Source organism: Neofelis nebulosa, chromosome 3 (assembly GCF_028018385.1).
Source record: "Neofelis nebulosa isolate mNeoNeb1 chromosome 3, mNeoNeb1.pri, whole genome shotgun sequence".
In the NCBI taxonomy this organism is placed as follows: Eukaryota; Metazoa; Chordata; class Mammalia; order Carnivora; family Felidae; genus Neofelis; species Neofelis nebulosa.
Genome location: NC_080784.1, coordinates 97,216,762 through 97,236,867, shown reverse-complemented (window position 1 = coordinate 97,236,867; position 20,106 = coordinate 97,216,762). Strand labels below are relative to the sequence as shown.

The 20,106-nt window shown below is 36.0% G+C and overlaps 1 protein-coding gene across 5 annotated transcripts in view; it reads right to left on the bottom strand.

The window, feature by feature from the left end:
• SCLT1 (sodium channel and clathrin linker 1) overlaps positions 1–20,106 on the bottom strand; it is a 222,928-nt gene that overhangs the window by 201,907 nt on the left and 915 nt on the right. For 3 of the 5 annotated variants that reach the window (XR_009259311.1, XR_009259312.1, XM_058721393.1), the window contains exon 2: positions 4,067–4,134. Coding sequence is in view for 1 of the 5 variants with exons in the window: in XM_058721393.1 (XP_058577376.1) it covers positions 4,067–4,134 (68 nt within the window). In the remaining 4 variants the exon portion in view is untranslated. Of the gene's footprint in view, positions 1–952; positions 1,132–4,066; positions 4,135–20,106 lie in introns of those variants that run through there. The other 2 variants (XM_058721395.1, XM_058721394.1) reach the window with 1 other exon arrangement.

Here is a 20,106-nt window from a genome sequence, read left to right as displayed (position 1 = left end):
TCTATTTAAATTTTATTTATTTAAAATGAAAATTAAATAGGGTGCCTGGGTGACTCAGTCATTAAGTATCTGACTTCAGCTTAGGTCATGATTTCACAGTTTGTGAGCTCGAGCCCCATTTAGGGTGAGTTCGAGTTCTGCATCAGGTGAACACAAGCCCTACTTTGGGTTGAACATGAGCCTCACTTCGGGTAAAACACAAGCCCCGGGTAAGCCCCACTTCTCTCTTTCTCTCTCTCTCTTTCTCTGCCCCTTGTGGGATCCTCTCTCTGCCCCTTGTTCATTTGTGTGCTCACTTGCTCTCTCCCTCTCAAAAATAAACAAAATGAAAATTAAATGAATCATCTAACAGTTGTACTAGCTTCATTTAAAGTGCTCCAAAGTCCCATGTGATCAGTGGCTACCATTTTGGACAGCACAAGATTATATAACATTTCCATCAAAACAGTAAGTTTTCCATCAGACGGTGCTGGCCTAGAAAGCCAGTAAGTTGACTCAATTCAAATAGTACAGGTGGTTTGTTATATTTTATCTATTGAGTCTTGTATTTTTAAACACATGATCAACAGGAGTAGCCCTCCTGTCCCTTTCAATGTATTTTCAAATAACTACTATTTGATTACAGTTGAGACCAGTTCCCATACATTATGCAAGCATAATCAAATTTTTTCCTGCTTTAGGGCCTCTTTTTGGTCCACTTCTCTGGCTCCTTCTTCAACTTTCAGTGCTAACTTGAATACTACTGCCGTAGAGAAGACTGCTCTGAACATTCTACCAAAAATAGATCTCAGCCACAAACATCACTACTATACTGTATACGTGGTAATTTCTACTTTAGCACCTTATTTTTTTCACATAAGATAGCAGTATTAATTACTTAATTATTCACTTATATCTCTTCCATGGAAATAGGATGCTTTGTCATAGTCATAGCTCTATCCCCAAAGCTTACCCAGCACACACATGCAATGCAAGATTTGGTGAATTAATAAATTAATGTTTGCTGAGGTGCCCGGTGGCTCAGTGGGTTAAGTGTTCAACTCTTGATTTCAACTCTTAATTTCATCTTGCGGTTCGTGAGTTCATGTCCCTCATAGGGCTCTGTCCGTGCAGACAGTGCGGAGCTTGCTTGGGATTCTCTCTCTCCCACTTGTGTGCATGTGCTCTCAAGGAATAAACAAACTTAAAAAAATAAATTAACGGTTGTTAAATCAATGAATACATTTGCACCATGACTGTCTCTCCCTTTCAGAACCAGCTCATACCTTCTTGGCACTATGCTTTTATGTTTATTGACATAGTTTGACAGTTTATGTGTTCCATTTCTTTCCTGGCTAGACTATATGTCAATTTAACTTTAATTTTGGGTTCAAGCAGAAGGAGTAGAGTTGTCCCAAACTAGAAAAGGAAGATATTTTCAAGACAGTTTTCGGAGAAAATAAACTTATTTTTAATATTCTACCTTATCCCTCCAGCAACCATGAAGAGACCCAAACATTCATCCCTCAGTACACGCATGTACTGGTATGGCACAGAGGCATAACTAGCCTACATGTGAGGAAAGACATGTAAGGGGGGCAAAAAAAAGGTAGGAACAAAGTATTGGGAAAAGAGGGAAATTTCCCACCTTCTTGAATAAAATCTTTTAACACTTGTCATCCAGTGCCCACTACTATACTCTCAAATAGCAATGTCACTTGAAATACTTTTTATTTATATAGAAAACACAAAATAATCAAAGGAAGACAACTAGATTTCACAACAACCCTGAAAATATCATTCAAGAAACTAGTTGCTATTTATTTCCCTAAGAAATCATACGATACAAAACATCTTAAGGCAATTCACAAAACTTATTTGATCCAAGGAAAGTCTAAATGATCCTTATATAATGATAGCACTAAGGAATTTTAACTATCACTTATAACAGTTTCTATAGAAAATCAAGTTTGAAATTCCAACTTAAAATACAAGAAATAAATTATCAAGATCCTGCAGCTTTATTTTTCCAACATTAGAAAAGTTTCATAAAGTATGTTCATTTAACACAACTCCTGGCAATTTACCTAGCATGAAGTAAGGAGGAGGGCATTTCATTGGGATTTTATCTTGAAAATACAGAACTAAAAAGCATGAACTATTTGTGTTTCACAAGCTGATCATGACTTTTTACAATTCCACTTTCACTTACTTGGCTATAAAACTCAAATGATACTGGAAGATAAGTAGGTAGGAGGAAAGGAAAGATATAATTGCTTCATTCATTCAACAATTATTTATTGAGCATCTATTAACAAGAATTGTTTTAGGCACCTGGGAAATACAGTTGGACAAAAAGGGCAAATGTAAATTTATGAAGGATTTCTGCTGCTAGTGGCAATCACTAAAGTTAGTGACAAGAGATCTCAGTCAGTGCTCCTGGGTCTCACATAACCATTGATAATGGTTTCCTCTTACTTCTATGTCTTCCTTTACTACAAACAGAAAAAAATAAATAAAAACAATTGTTCCTGAACATTTTTTTCACAAACCAGAATAACGTTTCTGGGGGTGAAGAACCAAAGAATGCACTGCATATGGCCAAGGATATGGACCATATTGCTAGAAAGCAAATTAATTCCCCTCTCATGCTCTCCTACTACCTCCTTTTTCATTACTGCAAACTACGTAGTGAAAGGCAAGACCCATGGAGATTGGTGTTTTGAGACAGCAACAGCAACATGTTCTGAAGAGATGGTGAACTGCAGAAGAATCTTAGGCAGTAACAGTATACTACTACCAAAACTAAGAGATAAGAATCAAGATTTGATTGTGTGACTATAAGAATAGTATCTGTAAAAGAAGAACATATACCTTTAGAAAACTAAAGGAACTATAATTTCACCAAAGAGTACACTATTAAATAAAACTTTACCATACTTTGCATGTTCTCATGAGGCTTTAGTTAATTATAATCACAATGTACAAGGCAGGTGCATCTAAAAGGCTACCTCAAGTCATTGTTTTATCTGGTAAAACAATCTTTCATAATCGAGTCAGCCACAGTGTACAGTAGATATAATATCATGCCCAGAGATCCTCTCAGGCTTTAAAATCAATCTTTGTTTGAATCCTCCTTTCAGGCATATTCTATGAGACATTAAGCAGAAGAAAAAGAACCTAAGAATCTGAGCAAAATTTAGAGGCTACTATATTATGAAAGATTCTCTACCATCTAAATGATAACATTCCTAGTTAAGGATGAGTAAAAAAGTAACATGAGAAACACAATATAGTTATTAACATAGATGGATAGTTTTAAGACCCTCTGGACTCTGAGTCTGGTCTTTGTAAATAAAAACACAGAGTAGTAGGCTAAATGTTAATACACTAAAGAAAATATTTATTAGTATATTCAGGTCAACCAGATAAACTATTCCTTTTTAATTTCTTAAACACAACTTCCTTTTCAATATCTTAAAAACAGTATGTTTTAATTGTAAGATTCATTTATGTTAAAAGCAAAACACTTCCTTATTAATTCAGTAGGGAGCTATCACTAATGTAGGAGCTACTGTTTTCCTTTTAATATTGTGTAACTCAGCAATAAGTATGCCTTAGTGCTCAAAAAAAATTTTAACAGAATATTTAAATAAGAACATGTACCCAAGGAAAGAAATATTAAAAACAATACCATATATTGTTTACTGTTTTGAATTCGCTTTTGCTTGCCATAATTTATGAGAATTCCAAGTTAAAACTTACTACTATAATGTATCTTGAGAAAACATTTTAAGATGTTTCAAAATGTCAATGAATTCTCATTTTAGAACTCAGACATTTTAACATTATACGTAATATGTAAGCGCTAACTGAAAAAAAAGTCAATTTCTATGGTTAAAGAATTTGTATTCATTAAGTAAAAACAAGTGTTCCTTCCTCCTTATGAGAATCAAAGTTGTAAGCAAAATTTCAAAGTGCTATAGGCAACCGCACATGAAAATAATCCTAAATAGAATTTATTTATGTAATTATATTTACAACCAAACTGGAACCTAGATCAAGAGACCTTAACTAATTTACATACCTGTACCAATGAATATTTGGAAAAATCTTCCATTTGATATCGCCTAAGCACTTCATTTAGTCGTTGATCTGAAAAGGAACAAAAAAAGTCTATAGTTTATTGGCTAATGTTCAACATTTAAAAATTACAACTAAGGTAGCTTACCTGAGAAATCCAATGCAAAACTGCTAGTCTTCACTGTTTCTCAAAATGAATCCTCAATTTCAGCACGTTTTTGAAATTTAAGAAAGAGGCCCTTCTATACACATAACCCAACCAACTATTGCCAATGGTAAAAAGAATATCTGAAAAGAACTTATTCTTTGGGTTTCATAAATTTAATTCTCAATCTCTCCTGGCTTACTCTTCAGGTTAGCAAAGGTAAAAAAGATACTCTCCACTTTTTTTTTCTTCCCCTGCTACTAGAGGTGAAAAGAGTTGAAAAGATAAACTGTAGCCATCATTTTTAGAATAGTGAAAACAGACTGAAATTCTGTTCCAGAACAAACCTCCACATGGAAGAGAAACAGCAGGACAAAGATTATGAATTAAACAGGAGTGAGCACGAGATAATAGAAATGAAGGACTGGAATAAAAAACCAAGTGCTCTCAGCAAGCACAAGGTGATTAATATTTTTATTCATATCAAGAAAACATACAATAGAACACAGTTAAAATGTACAAAACCGATTCTTTCAAGATCACACGGGCCATTTAAAACTGATAATTTACTGGCAATAGAGTAAATCTCAACTTTCAAAAAGGCCGAAGCCAAAGAGAGCATGTAACTGACAACAGCACAATTAAGCTGGAATTAAAAACTAAAAAACATTCAGGAAAAATTTTAATACATTTTGAAGTTCAGAAATTACTTTTTCAAAATATGAAATTTATTATTAAATTGGTTTCCATACAACACCCAGTACTCATCCCAACAGGTGCCCTCCTCAATACCCATCACCCACTCTCCCCTCCTTCCCACCCCCCATCAACCCTCAGTTTGTTCTCAGTTTTTAAGAGTCTCTTCTGTTTTGGCTCCCTCCCTCTCTAACCTCTTTTTTTTTTTTTTTTTCCTTCCCCGCCACAATGGTCTTCTGTTACGTTTCTCAGGATCCACATAAGAGTGAAAACATATGGTATATGTCTTTCTCTCTATGATTTATTTCACTTAGCTTAACACTATCCAGTTCCATTCACGTTGCTACAAACGGCCATATTTCATTCTTTCTCATTGCCACGTAGTATTCCACTGTGTATATAAACCACAATTTCTTTATCCATTCATCAGTTGATGGACATTTAGGCTTTCCATAATTTGGCTATTGTTGAAAGTGCTGATATAAACATTGGGGTGCAAGTGCCCCTATGCATCAGCACTCCTGTATCCCTTGGGTAAATTCCAAGCAGTGCTATTGCTGGGTCATAGGGTAGATCTATTTTTAATTTTTTGAGGAACCTCCACACTGTTTTCCAGAGTGACTGCACCAGTTTGCATTCCCACCAACACTGCAAGAGGGTTCCCGTTTCTCCACATCCTCGCCAGCATCTATAGTCTCCTGATTTGTTCATTTTAGCCACTCTGACTGGCGTGAGGTGATATCTGAGTGTGGTTTTGATTTGTATTTCCCTGATGAGGAGCGACGTTGAGCATCTTCTCATGTGCCTGTTGGCCATCTGGATGTCTTCTTTAGAGAAGTGTCTATTCATGTTTTCTGCCCATTTCTTCACTGGATTACTTGTTTTTTGGGTGTGGAGTTTGGTGAGCTCTTTATAGATTTTGGATACTAGCCCTTTGTCTCATATGTCATTTGTAAATATCTTTTCCCATTTCGTTGGTTGCCTTGTACTTTTCTTGATTGTTTCCTTTGCAGTGCAGAAGTTTTTTATCTTGATGAGGTCCCAGTAATTCATTTTTGCTTTTAATTCCTTGCCTTTGGGGATGTGTCAAGTAAGAAATTGCTGCAGCTGAGGTCAGAGAGGTCTTTTCCTGCTTTCTCCTCTAGGGTTTTGATGGTTTCCTGTCTCACATTCAGGTCCTTTATCCATTTTGAGTTTATGTTTGTAAATGGTGTAAGAAAGTGGTCTAGTTTCAATCTTCTGCATGTTGCTGTCCAGTTCTCCCAGCACCATTTGTTAAAGAGACTGTCTTTTTTCCATTGGATATTCTTTCCTGCACTGTCAAAGATTAGTTGGCCATACATTTGTGGGTCTAGTTCTCGGGTTTCTATTCTATTCCATTGGTCTATGTGTCTGTTTTTGTGCCAATACCATGCTGTCTTGATGATTACAGCTTTGTAGTAGAGGCTAAAGTCTGGGATTGTGATGCCTCCTGCTTTGGTCTTCTTCAAAATTATGTTGGATATTCGGGGCCCTTTGTGGTTCCATACAAATTTTAGGATTGCTTGTTCTAGCTTCGAGAAGAATGCTGGTGCAATTTTGATTGGGATTGCATTGAATGTGTAGATAGCTTTGGGTAGTATTGACATTTTACCAATATTTATTCTTCCAATCCATGAGCACAGAATGTTTTTCCATTTCTTTATATCTTCTTCAATTTCCTTCATAAGCTTTCTATAGTTTTCAGCATACAGATCTTTTACATCTTTTGTTAGGTTTGTTCCTAGGTATTTTATAGTTCTTGGTGCAATTGTGAATGGGATTAGTTTATTTGTCTTTCTGTTGCTTTGTTACTAGTGTATAAGAATGCAACTGATTTCTGTACATTGATTTTGTATCCTGCAACTTTGCTGAATTCATGTATCAGTTCTAGCAGACTTTTGGTGGAGTCTATCGGGTTTTCCATGTATAATATCATGTCATCCGCCAAAAGTGAAAGCTTGACTTCATCTTTGCCAATTTTGATGCCTTTGATTTCCTTTTGTTGTCTGACTGCTGATGATAACACTTCCAACACAATGTTAAACAACAGAGGGGAGAGTGGACATCCCTGTCATGTTCCTGATCTCAGGGAAAAAGCTCTCAGTTTTTCCCCACTGAGGATGATGTTAGCTGTGGGCTTTTCATAAATGGCTTTTATGATGTTTAAGTATGTACCTTCTAAATCCCAACTTTCTCGGGGGGTTTTATTTTTTAATTAAAAAAAAATTTTTTTTAATGTTTATTTATTTCTGAGACAGAGAGAGAGACAGAGCATGAGTAGGGGAGGGGGAGAGAGAGGGAGACACAGAATCAGAAGCAGGCTCCAGGCTCTGAGCCATCAGCACAGAGCATGACGCGGGGCTTGAACTCACAAACCATGAGATCATGACCTGAGCCGAAGTCGGTCACTCAACCGACCAAGCTACCCAGGCACACCATTGGGGGTTTTTATTAAGAAAGATGCTGAATTTTGTCAAATGCTTTTTCTGCATCGATTGACAGGATCATATGGTTCTTTTCTTTTCTTTTATTAATGTGATGTATCACGTTGATTGATTTGCGAATGTTCAACCAGCCCTGCAGCCCAGGTATGAATCTCACTTGGTCATGGTGTATAATTCTTTTTATATGCTGTTGAATTCGATTTGCTACTATCTTATTAAGAATTTTTGCATACACATTCATCAGGAATATTGGCCTGTAGTTCTCTTTTTTGTGCTGGGTCTCTGCCTGGTTTAGGAATCAAAGTAATGCTGGCTTCATAGAATGAGTCTGGAAGTTTTCCTTCCCCTTCTATTTTTTGGAACAGCTTGAGAAGGATAGGTATTATCTCTGCTTTAAATGTCTGGTAGAATTCCCCAGGGAAGCCATCTGGTCCTGGACTCTTATTTGTTGGGAGATTTTTGATAACTGATTCAATTTCTTCGCTGGTTATGGGTCTGTTCAAGTTTTCTATTTCTTCCTGTTTCAGTTTTGGAAGTGTGTGGGTGCTTAGGAATTTGTCCATTTCTTCCAGGTTGTCCAGTTTGTTGGCATATAATTTTTCATAGTATTCCTTGACAATTGCTTGCATTTCTGAGGGATTGGTTGCAATAATTCCATTTTCATTCATGATTTTATCTATTTCGGTCATCTCCCTTTTCTTTCTGAGAAGCGTGGCTGAGGATTATCGATTTTGTTTATTTTTTCAAAACACCAACTCTTGGTTTCATTGATCTGCTCTACAGTTTTTTTAGATTCTATATTGTTTATTTCTGCTCTGATCTTTATTATTTCCCTTCTTCTGCTGGGTTTGGGGTGTCTTTGCTATTTTGCTTCTATTCCCTTTAGGTGTGCTGTTAGATTTTGTATTTGGGATTTTTCTTGTTTCTGGAGATAGGCCTGGATTGCAATGTATTTTCCTGTCAGGACTGCCTTCGCTGCATCCCAAAGCATTTGGATTGTTGTATTTTCATTTTCATTTGTTTCCATATATTTTTAAATTTCTTCTCTAATTGCCTGGTTGAGCCATTCATTCTTTAGTAGGGTGTTCTTTAACCTCCATGCTTTTGGAGGTTTTCCAGACTTTTTCCTGTGGTTGATTTCAAGCTTCATAGCATTGTGGTCTGAAAGTATGCATGGTATGATCTCAATTCTTGTGAAGGGCTGTTTTGTGACCCAGTATGTGATCTATCTTGGAGAAGGTTCCATGTGCACTCAAGAAGAAAGTATATTCTGTTGCTTTGGGATGCAGAGTTCTAACTATATCTGTCCAGTCCATCTGATCCAATGTATCATTCAGGGCCCTTGTTTCCTTATTGATCCTATGTCTAGATGATCTATCTATTGATGTAAGTGGAGTATTAAAGCCCCCTGCAATTACCACATTCTTATCAATAAAGTTGCTTATGTTTGTGATTCTTTTATATATTTGGGGCTCCCAAATTCAGTGCATAGACATTTATAATTGTTAGCTCTTCCTGATGGATAGACCTGTAATTATTATATAATGCCCTTCTTCATCTCTTGTTACAGCCTTTAATTTAAAGTCTAGTTTGTCTGATATAAGTATGGCTACTCCAGCTTTCTTTTGGCTTCCAGTAGCATGATAGATAGTTCTCCATCCCCTCACTCTCAATCTGAAGGTGTCCTCAGGTCTAGAACGAGTCTCTTGTAGACAGCAAACAGATGATGGGTCTTGTTTTTTTTTATCCATTCTGATACCCTTTGTCTTTTGGTTGGAGCATTTAGTCCATCTACATTCAGTGTTATTATAGAAAGATATGGGTTCAGAGTCATTGTAATGTCTGTAAGTTTCATGCTTGTAGTGACGTCTCTGGTACTTTGTGGTCCTTGCAACATTTCACTCACAGAATCCCCCTTTGGATCTCCTGTAGGGCTGGCTTAGTGGTGATCAATTCCTTCCATTTTTGTTTGTTTGGGAAGACCTTTATCTCTCCTACTCTAAATGACAGACTTGCTGGATAAAGGATTCTCAGCTGCATATTTTTTTCTGTTCATCACATTGAAGATTTCCTGCCATTCCTTTCTGGCCTGCCAAGTTTCAGTAGATAGATCCGTCACGAGTCTTATCCGTCTCCCTTTATATGTTAGAGCGTGTTTATCCCTAGCGGCTTTCAGAATTTTCTCTTTATCCTTGTATTTTGCCAGTTTGACTATATGTCATGCAGAAGACCGATTCAAGTTACGTCTGAAGGGAGTTCTCTGTGCCTCTTGGATTTCAATGCCTTTTTCCTTCCCCAGATCAGGAGAGTTCTCAGCTATGATTTCTTCAAGTATACCTTCAGCCCCTTTCTCTCTCTCTTCCTCTTCTGGAATTCCTAGTATATGGGTATTATTCCATTTCATTGCATCACTTCATTCTCTAATTCTCCCCTCATACTCCTGGATTTTTTTATCTCTCTTTTTCTCAGCTTCCTCTTTTTCCATAATTTTATCTTCTAATTCACCTATTCTCTCCTCTGCCTCTTCAATCCAAGGTGTGGTCGCCTCCATTTTATTTTGCACCTCATTTATAGCATTTTTTAGCTCCTCCTGACTCTTTCTTAGTCCCTTGATCTCTGTAGCAATAGATTCTCTGCTGTCCCCTACACTTTTTTCAAGCCCAGTGATTAATTTTATGACTATTATTTTAAATTCATGTTCCGTTATATTGCTTAAATCGTTTTTGATCAATTTGTTAACTGTTGCTACTTCCTGGAGTTTCTTTTGAGGAGAGTTCTTTCATCATTTTGGGTAGTCCCTGGGGTGGCTTCCAACTGCAGGGCTCTTCCCCTGTGCTGTCTGGAGTAATTTGTGTTGGTGGGCGGGACTGCAGTCAGACCCGATATATGTCCCCAGCCCACGGCTGGGGCCACAGTCAGACTGGTGTGTACCTTATCTTCCCCTCTCCCAGGGGCAGGACTCACTGCGGAGTGGTGTGGCCCCTGTCTGGGCTGCTTGCACACTGCCAGGCTTGTGGTGCTGCTTCTATGGGATCTGGCGTAACAGCTGGAGTGGATCCGCAAGGTGCATAGGGTCAGGAGGGGCAGGCTTTGCTTGCTTTGCCGTCGGTGGTCCCCTGTGGGAGGGGCCCTGCAGCACCCGGATGGAGGCACGCAGACCCATTGGAGGAATGGATCCACAAAAGAACAGTGTTGGGTGTTTGTGTGGTGCATGCAAGTCGGAAATTACTAATAATCCAGAGGTCACGGGAGAAATTACAAAACAAATTTAAATGTATTTTGAGCTGACAGTGAAAATAAAGTAACTCAAAACTTGCTCAAAAATAAATCTATAGCTTTTAGTTGCATATACTAGAAAAAAATGGCTTAATGAACTATGAGTCCGTTCCAAGAAGTCAGAAGAAAAGGAAATTAAACCGAAAGAATGTCAGGTGAAGGAAATAATAAAGATAAGCCCACTCCAAAGAAATTGAAAATAAACTCATAAAAAAGATCAACAAATACAATCATCTCAAAAGCTACTGTAAAAGCATATGATAAAATTTAAGATATATTCATGATAAAGCCTCCAGAATGTAAGAATAGCAATTAATTTCCTTAATACAATAACGGATTCCTATACAAACACACAGCAAACATCATACTTAAGAATGAGATGTTGAAAACTTTCCCTTGGAAATTGGTAATGACAAAATGACAAATTATCTTGATATTTAGTCATACTCTACTGGCAGTCCTAGTTTATGCAATTATTAATACAATAAAAAATAAAAGGTATAAAGACAGAAAAGGAAAAAAAAAAATCACCTGTCATTATCAATAGTTATGAGTGTGTAGGTATAGGTAGATCCCAGAGAACACATTGATAAATTCTTAGAATAATGACCTTTAGGGGTTCCTGGATGGCTCAGTCAGTTAAGCAACCGACCCTTGATTTCGGTTTGGGTCATGATCTCCTGGTTGTAGGATCAAGCCCTGCATCAGGTTTTGCCCTGCTAGTGCAGAGCCTGCTTGGGATTCTCTTTCCCCCTCTATCTCTCTGCCTCTCCCTTGCTTGTATGCATGCTCATGCTCTCTCACTCTCTCAAAATAAATAAACATTTAAAACAGAGAGAGAGTGAATAATAACCTTTAGCATGGTTTTTGGATACAAGGTCAAAAAAATAATTATATTTCTATATACTGGCAACAAAGTTAGAAAATAAAAGATAATATTTACAATACTATACAAAAAACCCCACAATTATCTAGGAATATATCTAAAAGACTCAAACAGGGGAGCTTGGGTGGCTCAGTTGGTTGAGTGCTCAACTCGATTTCAGCTCAGGTCATGATTTCAAGGTTCGTGGGTTCAAGTCCCATGTCAGGCTTTACGCTGGCAGTGCGAGGCCTGCTTGGGATTATCTCTCTCTCCCTGCTCTCCCCTGCTCACTTACTGTCGCTCTCTCTCCCTCTCAAGATAAATTAAAAACAATAATAATAAAATTGACGAATTGAAGAGAACAAGCAATACAAAAATATATTCATGTCATACAGAACACCTGAATTACAATGAGGGGGAAATAATAATCTTTTTTAAATTGGTCTAGGTCAACTGGATATCCTCATAAAAAATAAAACATACATAAAAATCAATTCTAGATGAAATGAAGATCTGTGAATATCAAAACAAATTCTAGAGAAGAACAAAGAGAATATCTTAAAATCTTAGGTTAGGGAATATTTTTTTTTAATCAGAACACAAAAAGCACTAGCCATAAATGAAAAAAACTGATAAACTGAACTACATTAAAATTAAGAACTTTTGTTTAACAAAAAGAGACTTTTAAGAGAGTAAAAATACAAGACACAAAACATGGAGAAGATATTTCCAACACATGTAACAGACAAAAGTCTTGTATCTAGAATATACAAGAACTGTCAATTAAAGGAAGACAACCTTATAGAAAAGTGGAAGGAGACATGAATGGACACTTCACATAAAGGTTACTCAGAGGACCAATAAACATAGAAAAGCTGCTCAACCTCATTAGGCATCAGGAAAATACAAATTAAAATGACAATAAAGAGCTAAAATTAGAAAATATTGGTAACAATATAAAATAATTAGAACTCTCATATACTACTGGTGGGGATATTAATTAGTACAACTTTAAAATTAAACATATATATAATTCCTAAGAATATACATAACCAAAATGTGTACACTTGAGCACCAAGGACCATGAAAAAAATGTTGATACCAGCATTATTCTCAATGGCCCCCAAACAGAAACTGCAATTATCCATCAAAGGAAAAACAGATAAATGTGATAGATTTAAAACTGGAATATTTTATAGCAGAGAAAATGCACAAGCTACATCTACACGCAAGAATGTGGGTAAATCTCAAAGACATAATTAATGTTAAAGGAGCCAAAAACAAGAATACACAGCTTATGATTCCATTTATATAAAGCTCAAACATAGGCAAATTAAAGATATTGATTATCTTCAATTACCTTTGAAGAGAAGCGAACCTGGAAATGTTCTATTTCTTTTTTTTTTTTTCTAATTTTTTTTTTTTTAATGTTTATTCACTTTTGAAAGAGCATGAGCAGGAGAGGGGTAGAGACAGGGAGACACAGACTGGGAAGCAGGCTCCAGGCTCTGAGCTGTCAGCAAAGTGCTGGACGGTGGGGGGCCTCAAACTCACTGACCACAAGACCCATGAACTACTCGGATGCTCAACTCACTGAGCCATACAGGTGCCCCAGAAATGTTCTATTTCTTGACCTAAGTTGCAGTTATAGGAGTATGAACTTTGTAATCATTCACTTAGCTTTATATTTGTTTTCTTTAGTTTTCTGTTATGCTACATATGTTATGCATAACTACATATACATATGTATGGAATTCAAACTATGTAAGTTTTAAAAACGTATATATAATAATGCACACAGGTAGTACATACACTCTATGTTGGGACCTTCAGATAATAGTTTTCTTCCTTAAAAATACACATAATTTAGTGGAGAAATATGACAAACGTGATTCTGGTAAAGAAACAAGTAATCATGGAGTACTGATACTGTAAATGGTTAACTTTTTATTGAGTTTAAAAGAAATTATCCACATATTTTATTGTTACCCACAGAACTTTTAAGATAATTACTTGACACACAGAACTACAATTTTACCCCCATATAGGATCTAATTTCTGCCTGTTACTCTTCTTCCCTGTGAGTCTTAAAAAGAGGCTGGAGTTATGGTAATGGATATAGTAATTCCAATACAAACCACATTCCCCCCCCCCACCCCCACCCCCCCCCACCCCGCCCAGTAGGGTTTTCAAATAAGAAAAAATACTAAATCTGAGTTCTCAGTGATTAAAATAGGTTCAGGAGTCAATTGTGGATTACTGAGGAAAACACATTCAATCCTCAGAGATTGACTTTAATCTGAAGAAAATTTTACTATAATTTAAATCTACTATTTCCTTCATTCATTCAATATGTACTTATCACACTATTATTTAATTTGCATTTACTGAATTACTGAGGAGACTGTCATTTTTCGTTTTTTTAGTTCTTCAATTTTATTTTTTTGTAAATGGCCTAGTCATATCCTTTAACCATTTTTCTATTAGTATGAATTTATTTTTGTTTGTGAAAGATCTTTCTAAATTTTGGACAGGCTAATCAATTCTCAGTCATATTTACTAGTAAATACATTCTCCCTTTCTTCAGCTGGGCTAGTCACTTATTGGTGATGTCTTTTACAATATCGAAGCTTTTATCTCTAAAATACTCTAATTGTATGTATTTTCTTCTAGTCAAAAATGTTTATATCTGTTGAAATCTTTCCCTATCCTGAGATCATCAAGACACCCTCTTAAATTTTTTCTGAAAGTTTAAAGAGAATTTACTTCTTCAATCAACCTGCAGATGTTTTCTTCTATATATGTGAAAAAGGTATCTTTATTATTTTTTCTTTCCTATTTGATAGCTAATTATCCTAGCACCATTTGCTAAATAGTCTATTCTTTTCCCACTGATTTATGTTGTTTGTTCTTTTTCAGATAACAAGTGTTCATGTATGTGTCTTTTTCTGTGCTAATTTATTCCACTGATTTATGATTTATCAATCTGACAATCTCACATTGATTTAATAATTGGATATTTATACCAAGTTTTAATAGCTGGCAAATAAAATTTCCCACCTTGTTTACAATTCCCTAGTTCTTCCACTAGATTTTAGAACCATGTTGTCAAAACTCCATTTCAGAATGCATCGAACCTAACCATTAATCTGTGGAAGAACTGACATATCTATTATACTGAGTGTTCTAATCTGCAATTTGATATTTTAATGGTTTCTCCATTAACCTAACTCTTCTTTATTGTATTCAATAATTTTTTAATGCTAACTACCTATTGGTGGGATGAGCCCAATATTAAGACAACTATTTTATGGGTATATACCTAATATACACATATATGTACGTATGTACACACAGTCATTGCTGGATTTATTTTTTATTTAGGATTTTAGTTTCCACATGCATAAGTGAAATAGGTTTATATATATACATATATATGTGTGTATATATACATATATATATATATATATATGTATATATACACATTTTTTTTGCAAGTTTCTTTGTTGGGTAGAAGTTAAGAATACAGACACTGAAACTAGACAGCCTGGGTTCAAATATCAGCCCAGTTACTTTTTAGTTATGAGTTAACCATGAGTTTGTGATGGCACTTATCCAGAGAGTTGAGATTTTTACTTATGGCTACTGAACAGCTGGTTGTGAGAACTGTTAAAGCAAACTAAAAAAACTGATCTAGAGATTAGGTATTACTGAGTATGTGCTACTCAGAGAAGCAAGAGTTTAATCATATTATGTTTACTGACAAGAGAACAGATGAACTAATGGGTAATGGTTATAGGCTGTATAAGAAAGTAATAAAAAATAAGCTGGGAAAGAGTTAATAGAAGAAAATCAAGAGTTCAAAGAAGAGAATTCTTGATGAAGTCAAAGAACAGTTACAGTGGAAGAAACTTGTGTTTCAGATTTCAAAAGTAGGGTAACTTGAATAAGACTTCTGCTTATGTCCAGAATGAAGAAGGACCACCCTTCCACTCAACACAACCAAAAGCAAATAAATAAATGAAATTATGGTTTGCAAGACAGTAGACAATAGACGATGATGAGAGATGCAAACAAATGACGTGAGCCCTATGACTGCTCCAGCTTAACGACCTAAGAGACTTTCCAAGCCATGGCACAAAGAGGGAAAATGCAGGGATAACTCAGCAGACTCTGTGACTGAGTAGACTCAGCAGACTCTAAGGAAACGCAGCTAAGAAGTGGTGGAGACCAGCAATAGCACTGCTAGGAATTTACCCAAGGGATACAGGAGTACTGATGCATAGGGGCACTTGTACCCCAATGTTTATAGCAGCACTCTCAACAATAGCCAAATTATGGAAAGAGCCTAAATGTCCATCAACTGATGAATGGATAAAGAAATTGTGGTTTATATACACAATGGAATACTACGTGGCAATGAGTAAGAATGAAATATGGCCTTTTGTAGCAACGTGGATGGAACTGGAGAGAGTGATGCTAAGTGAAATAAGCCATACAGAGAAAGACAGATACCATATGGTTTCACTCTTATGTGGATCCTGAGAAACTTAACAGAAACCCATGGGGGAGGGGAAGGAAAAAAAAAAAAAAGAGGTTAGAGTGGGAGAGAGCCAAAGCATAAGAGACTGTTAAAAACTGAGAACAAACTGAGGGTTGATGGGGGGTGGGAGGGAGGGGAGGGTGGGTGATGGGTATTGAGGAGGGCACCTTTTGGGATGAGCACTGGGTGTTGTATGGAAACCAATTTGACAATAAACTTCATATATTGAAAAAAAAATAAAAAAAAATAAAGGAGTTAAAAAAAAAAAAGAAGTGGTGGAGACCAAGCGAATTAGAATTGGCAGGACAAAATATGAGCGAGAAAGCTACACAGAGAGAGCTCTGGATATATGAAATCTGTGGAGGGTCGCTCTGTATACAACAGTACATAACAGACTACTGAGTAGCTCTTTATCTATTAAAGAAATTAAATTTACAGTTTAAAATCTTTCCACAAAGAAAACTCTAGGTCCCACTGGCTTTACTGGTAAATTCTACCAAACATTTAAGGAAGAAATAATGCCAATTCTATGCAAACTTTTCCAGAAAATTAAAGAGAACAAAATATTTTCCAAGAAATTCTTTGAGGCAAGCATCACCTAACACCAAAACCAGACAAAGACATTAAAGGGGAAAAAAAGGCTTTATGAACATAGAAAATTAAATTGTAAATAAACTTTTAGAAAATCAAACCTAACAACATATAAAAAGGATAATACATGACCAAGAGGAGTTTATCCCCAAAAGAAAGGTAAGGAAGGCTTAAAATTTGAAAATTAATCAATGTTAAGTGGTCACCCTATTAACAAGCTAAAAGTGAAAAAAAAAAAAAACAAACAAAAAACAATCCTCTCGATAAATGCAGAAAAAGCATTAGGAAAAAAAAAATCACCATCCATTCTGATTAAAAACTCTCAGATGGGGCGCCTGAGTGGCTCAGTCAGTTGAGCGTTCCACTTCAGCTCAGGTCATGATCTCATGGTTCATGGGTTCAGGCCCCATGTCAGGCTCTCTGTTGTCAGTGCAGAGCTTGCTTTGGATCCTCTGTTCCCCTCTCTCTCTCTGTCCCTCCATCGCTGGTTCTCTCTCTGTCTCTCTCTCTCTCAAAAGTAAATAAACATTAAAAAAAAAAAAAAAACTCGCAGAAAACCAGGAATAGAAAGGAATATCCTCAACCCTTGAAAAACATCTAAGAAAAATCTAGTTAGTATCATACTTAATTCTGAAAGACAGATGCTTGTATTATAAGATCAGGAAGAAGACAAGGATGTCCACTTCAAACACGTGTGTTCAACATTGTATACTAGAAGTTCTAGCCAGTACAATAAAGCAAGAAAATGAAATGAAAGGCATCCAAATTGGAAAGGAAGAAGTAAAACTGTACTGACAGATGAAAAGATCATCCATATATCAAAAATCTGATGAACTCTAAAAAAAACCCTACTAGAACAAGTGGGTTTAAAAGGTTGCAGAATACAATATGACAAAAAGAAAAAGTATTTCTGTACATTAGTAATGATAAATCAGAAATTGAATGTAAAAGAATACCATTTACTATAGTATCAGAAACATAATACATAGGAATTAGTCTGATAAAAGATATCCAAAATCCATACACTAAACACTACAAAATATTGCGGAGAGAAATAAAAGAATAGGTACATCAATGGAGAGAATATATCTTTTCATTGGTAAGAGGACATTAGATATGAATTCTACACATATTGATCAATAGATTCAATGCAATGTCTCTCAAAATCTCAGCATCTTTTTTGGAAGAAATTGACAAACTGATTCTAAAATTCATATGAAGTGCAAAGTACCTAGGATAGCCAAAATAACTGAAAAAGAGCAAATTTGAAAGACTAACATCATCTGATTTTATGACTTACTATAAAGCTGCAATAATCAAAACACTGGGATACTGGTACTCAAATAGATAAACAAATCAACGGAACAGAATAGAGTCCAGAAATAGATGGACACAAATAAGGACAACTGATTTTTAGCAAAGATGCAAAGGTAATCCAATGGAGAAAGGACAGTCTTTTCAATTGTATCCGTATGCAAAAAGATGAACTTTGACCCCTATCTTGCACCTTGTACAAAATTTAAGTCAAACATCATAAATCTACATATAAAACCTAAAATTACGGAATTTCTAGAAGAAAACATAGAAGGAAATGTTTGCAGCCTTTGATTAAACAAAGATATCTTAGATATGACATCCATAAAAGAACAAATTGAGAATTTAGTCAAAATTAAAAACTTCTCCGTGAAGAACACTTAAAGAATAAAAAAATAATAATAATCACCACTTCCCAAATTCCTACCACAAGAATGATTTTTTCATTCCTTAGCTTAATAAGTAAGTATCTCTTTGACAAGTTTCCTAAGGACTATCAGATTTCCCTTCTCAGATGGAGGTGAAGAATGGTATACTACAAAAATGCTAGTTTGTTAGGAGCATAGTTAGGTCTGCAATTGCCTGTAGTTAGTTGTAAAGCTAATGCTTTTATCACAGGGGTTGCCAGTTGAGAAATGCCAAATCAAACTGTCTCAAACTAGATTAACAAATCCAAATGGAACAAATGAAAAGAGACAATCAAGATCAATTGAAGTTAATGCAGAGAAGGTCAGAATAGGTGGGAGAGGGTCAAGCCATCTATATTTACCTCAGGTGGTGTCCAGGTGTTTTGTCTAACTGGGTAATCTACCCAGCTGTAAATGGCACACTAGGTCCAGTTAAAACGAAAAAACGGCTGGCTCATTCCTCTAAAACTCATTGTTTCTGTGTAACTTAGGTACCCTCCCCACCCCAACCAAACTACTTATCACCCAGTTCTTATCCCACACCACTCAGCTGATGGCTAGCTAGTCTTCCTTAGGGATGGCAGATACTCCCACTTAAAACACAGAAATAATAATATAGTACCATTACAGGGCATTAATAATTTTAAATATACATAATGCACTTAATATGGACTAGAAATCATGCTAAGCAATTTACATCATCTCATTTAATCCTTACAACCCTATGAGAGTTATTGTGCTATTATACCCATTTTAGAAATGAGAAAACTGAGGCACAGCGAAGCTAAGGTCAGGTCAAAGACCTGAAAAAAGAAAAAGCCAGGATATGAACCTAGACAGACTCAATCTAGAGGTTGAGTCTTTAACCACTGGTTTTTGTTTTGTTTTTTTTGTTTTTTTTTAACCACTGGTTTATAAAGCTTTCAAAATGGAACTTACTACTTTTTTTCCTACCTTCCCACTCCTTAACACAAAAATCTCAGTTGCCCTCTACCTCTTTCTCTCAAATTCCCTAATCTCCAATCTCACCGTACTACCTTAGCTCACCCCTTACGTGAATGGTAACAATAGTCACCTAACTTGTACTCTGCTAAAATGCATGTTCCTCATAACAGCCACACCAGGCTTTCCAAATCACAATCCAATCATGTTACTCTCAAGTGAATTCCTTTCCCTGGCTCCAATAACCTGTGTTATGGTCCAAACTCAACACACAGAAGCCAAGGCCCTTCACCATCCAGCCCCATTCTTCCCTTTAGGTCTACTTGCTATTTGCCTATATAAACCACATTTCGTACAAGCCAACCTTGTTCCAAGTCTTTCACAAAACATATTCCTAATTCCTTCAAAGCTGCAATACTATTCTCTTTGGGATACCTACACAATTCTTTATCTATATTCATATTAGTACTTCAAGTTTCAGGCCAAATGACACCTTTCTTGACCACAGCTAATAATAATCCTGTAATAGTCAATATTTGTTTACCTCTATGTGTCAGATAGTATGCTAAATCCTTTACATATTTAATACTCAGTTAATCATTCCAACAACCCTATAAGGAAACTGAGGCAAAAGAGCGGTTGCTTCCACTTCAGTGTATTTATGGAATTTACACATTTCTTTTCTCAAATTCTTGGAAGGTAGAACTGTCTTCCTCATCTTTGCAGCAGCAGCTATGTCTGTACAGAGTCTGGCATAACTGAAACAGGAGTAGTTCAACAAAAATCTATTTACAAATGGC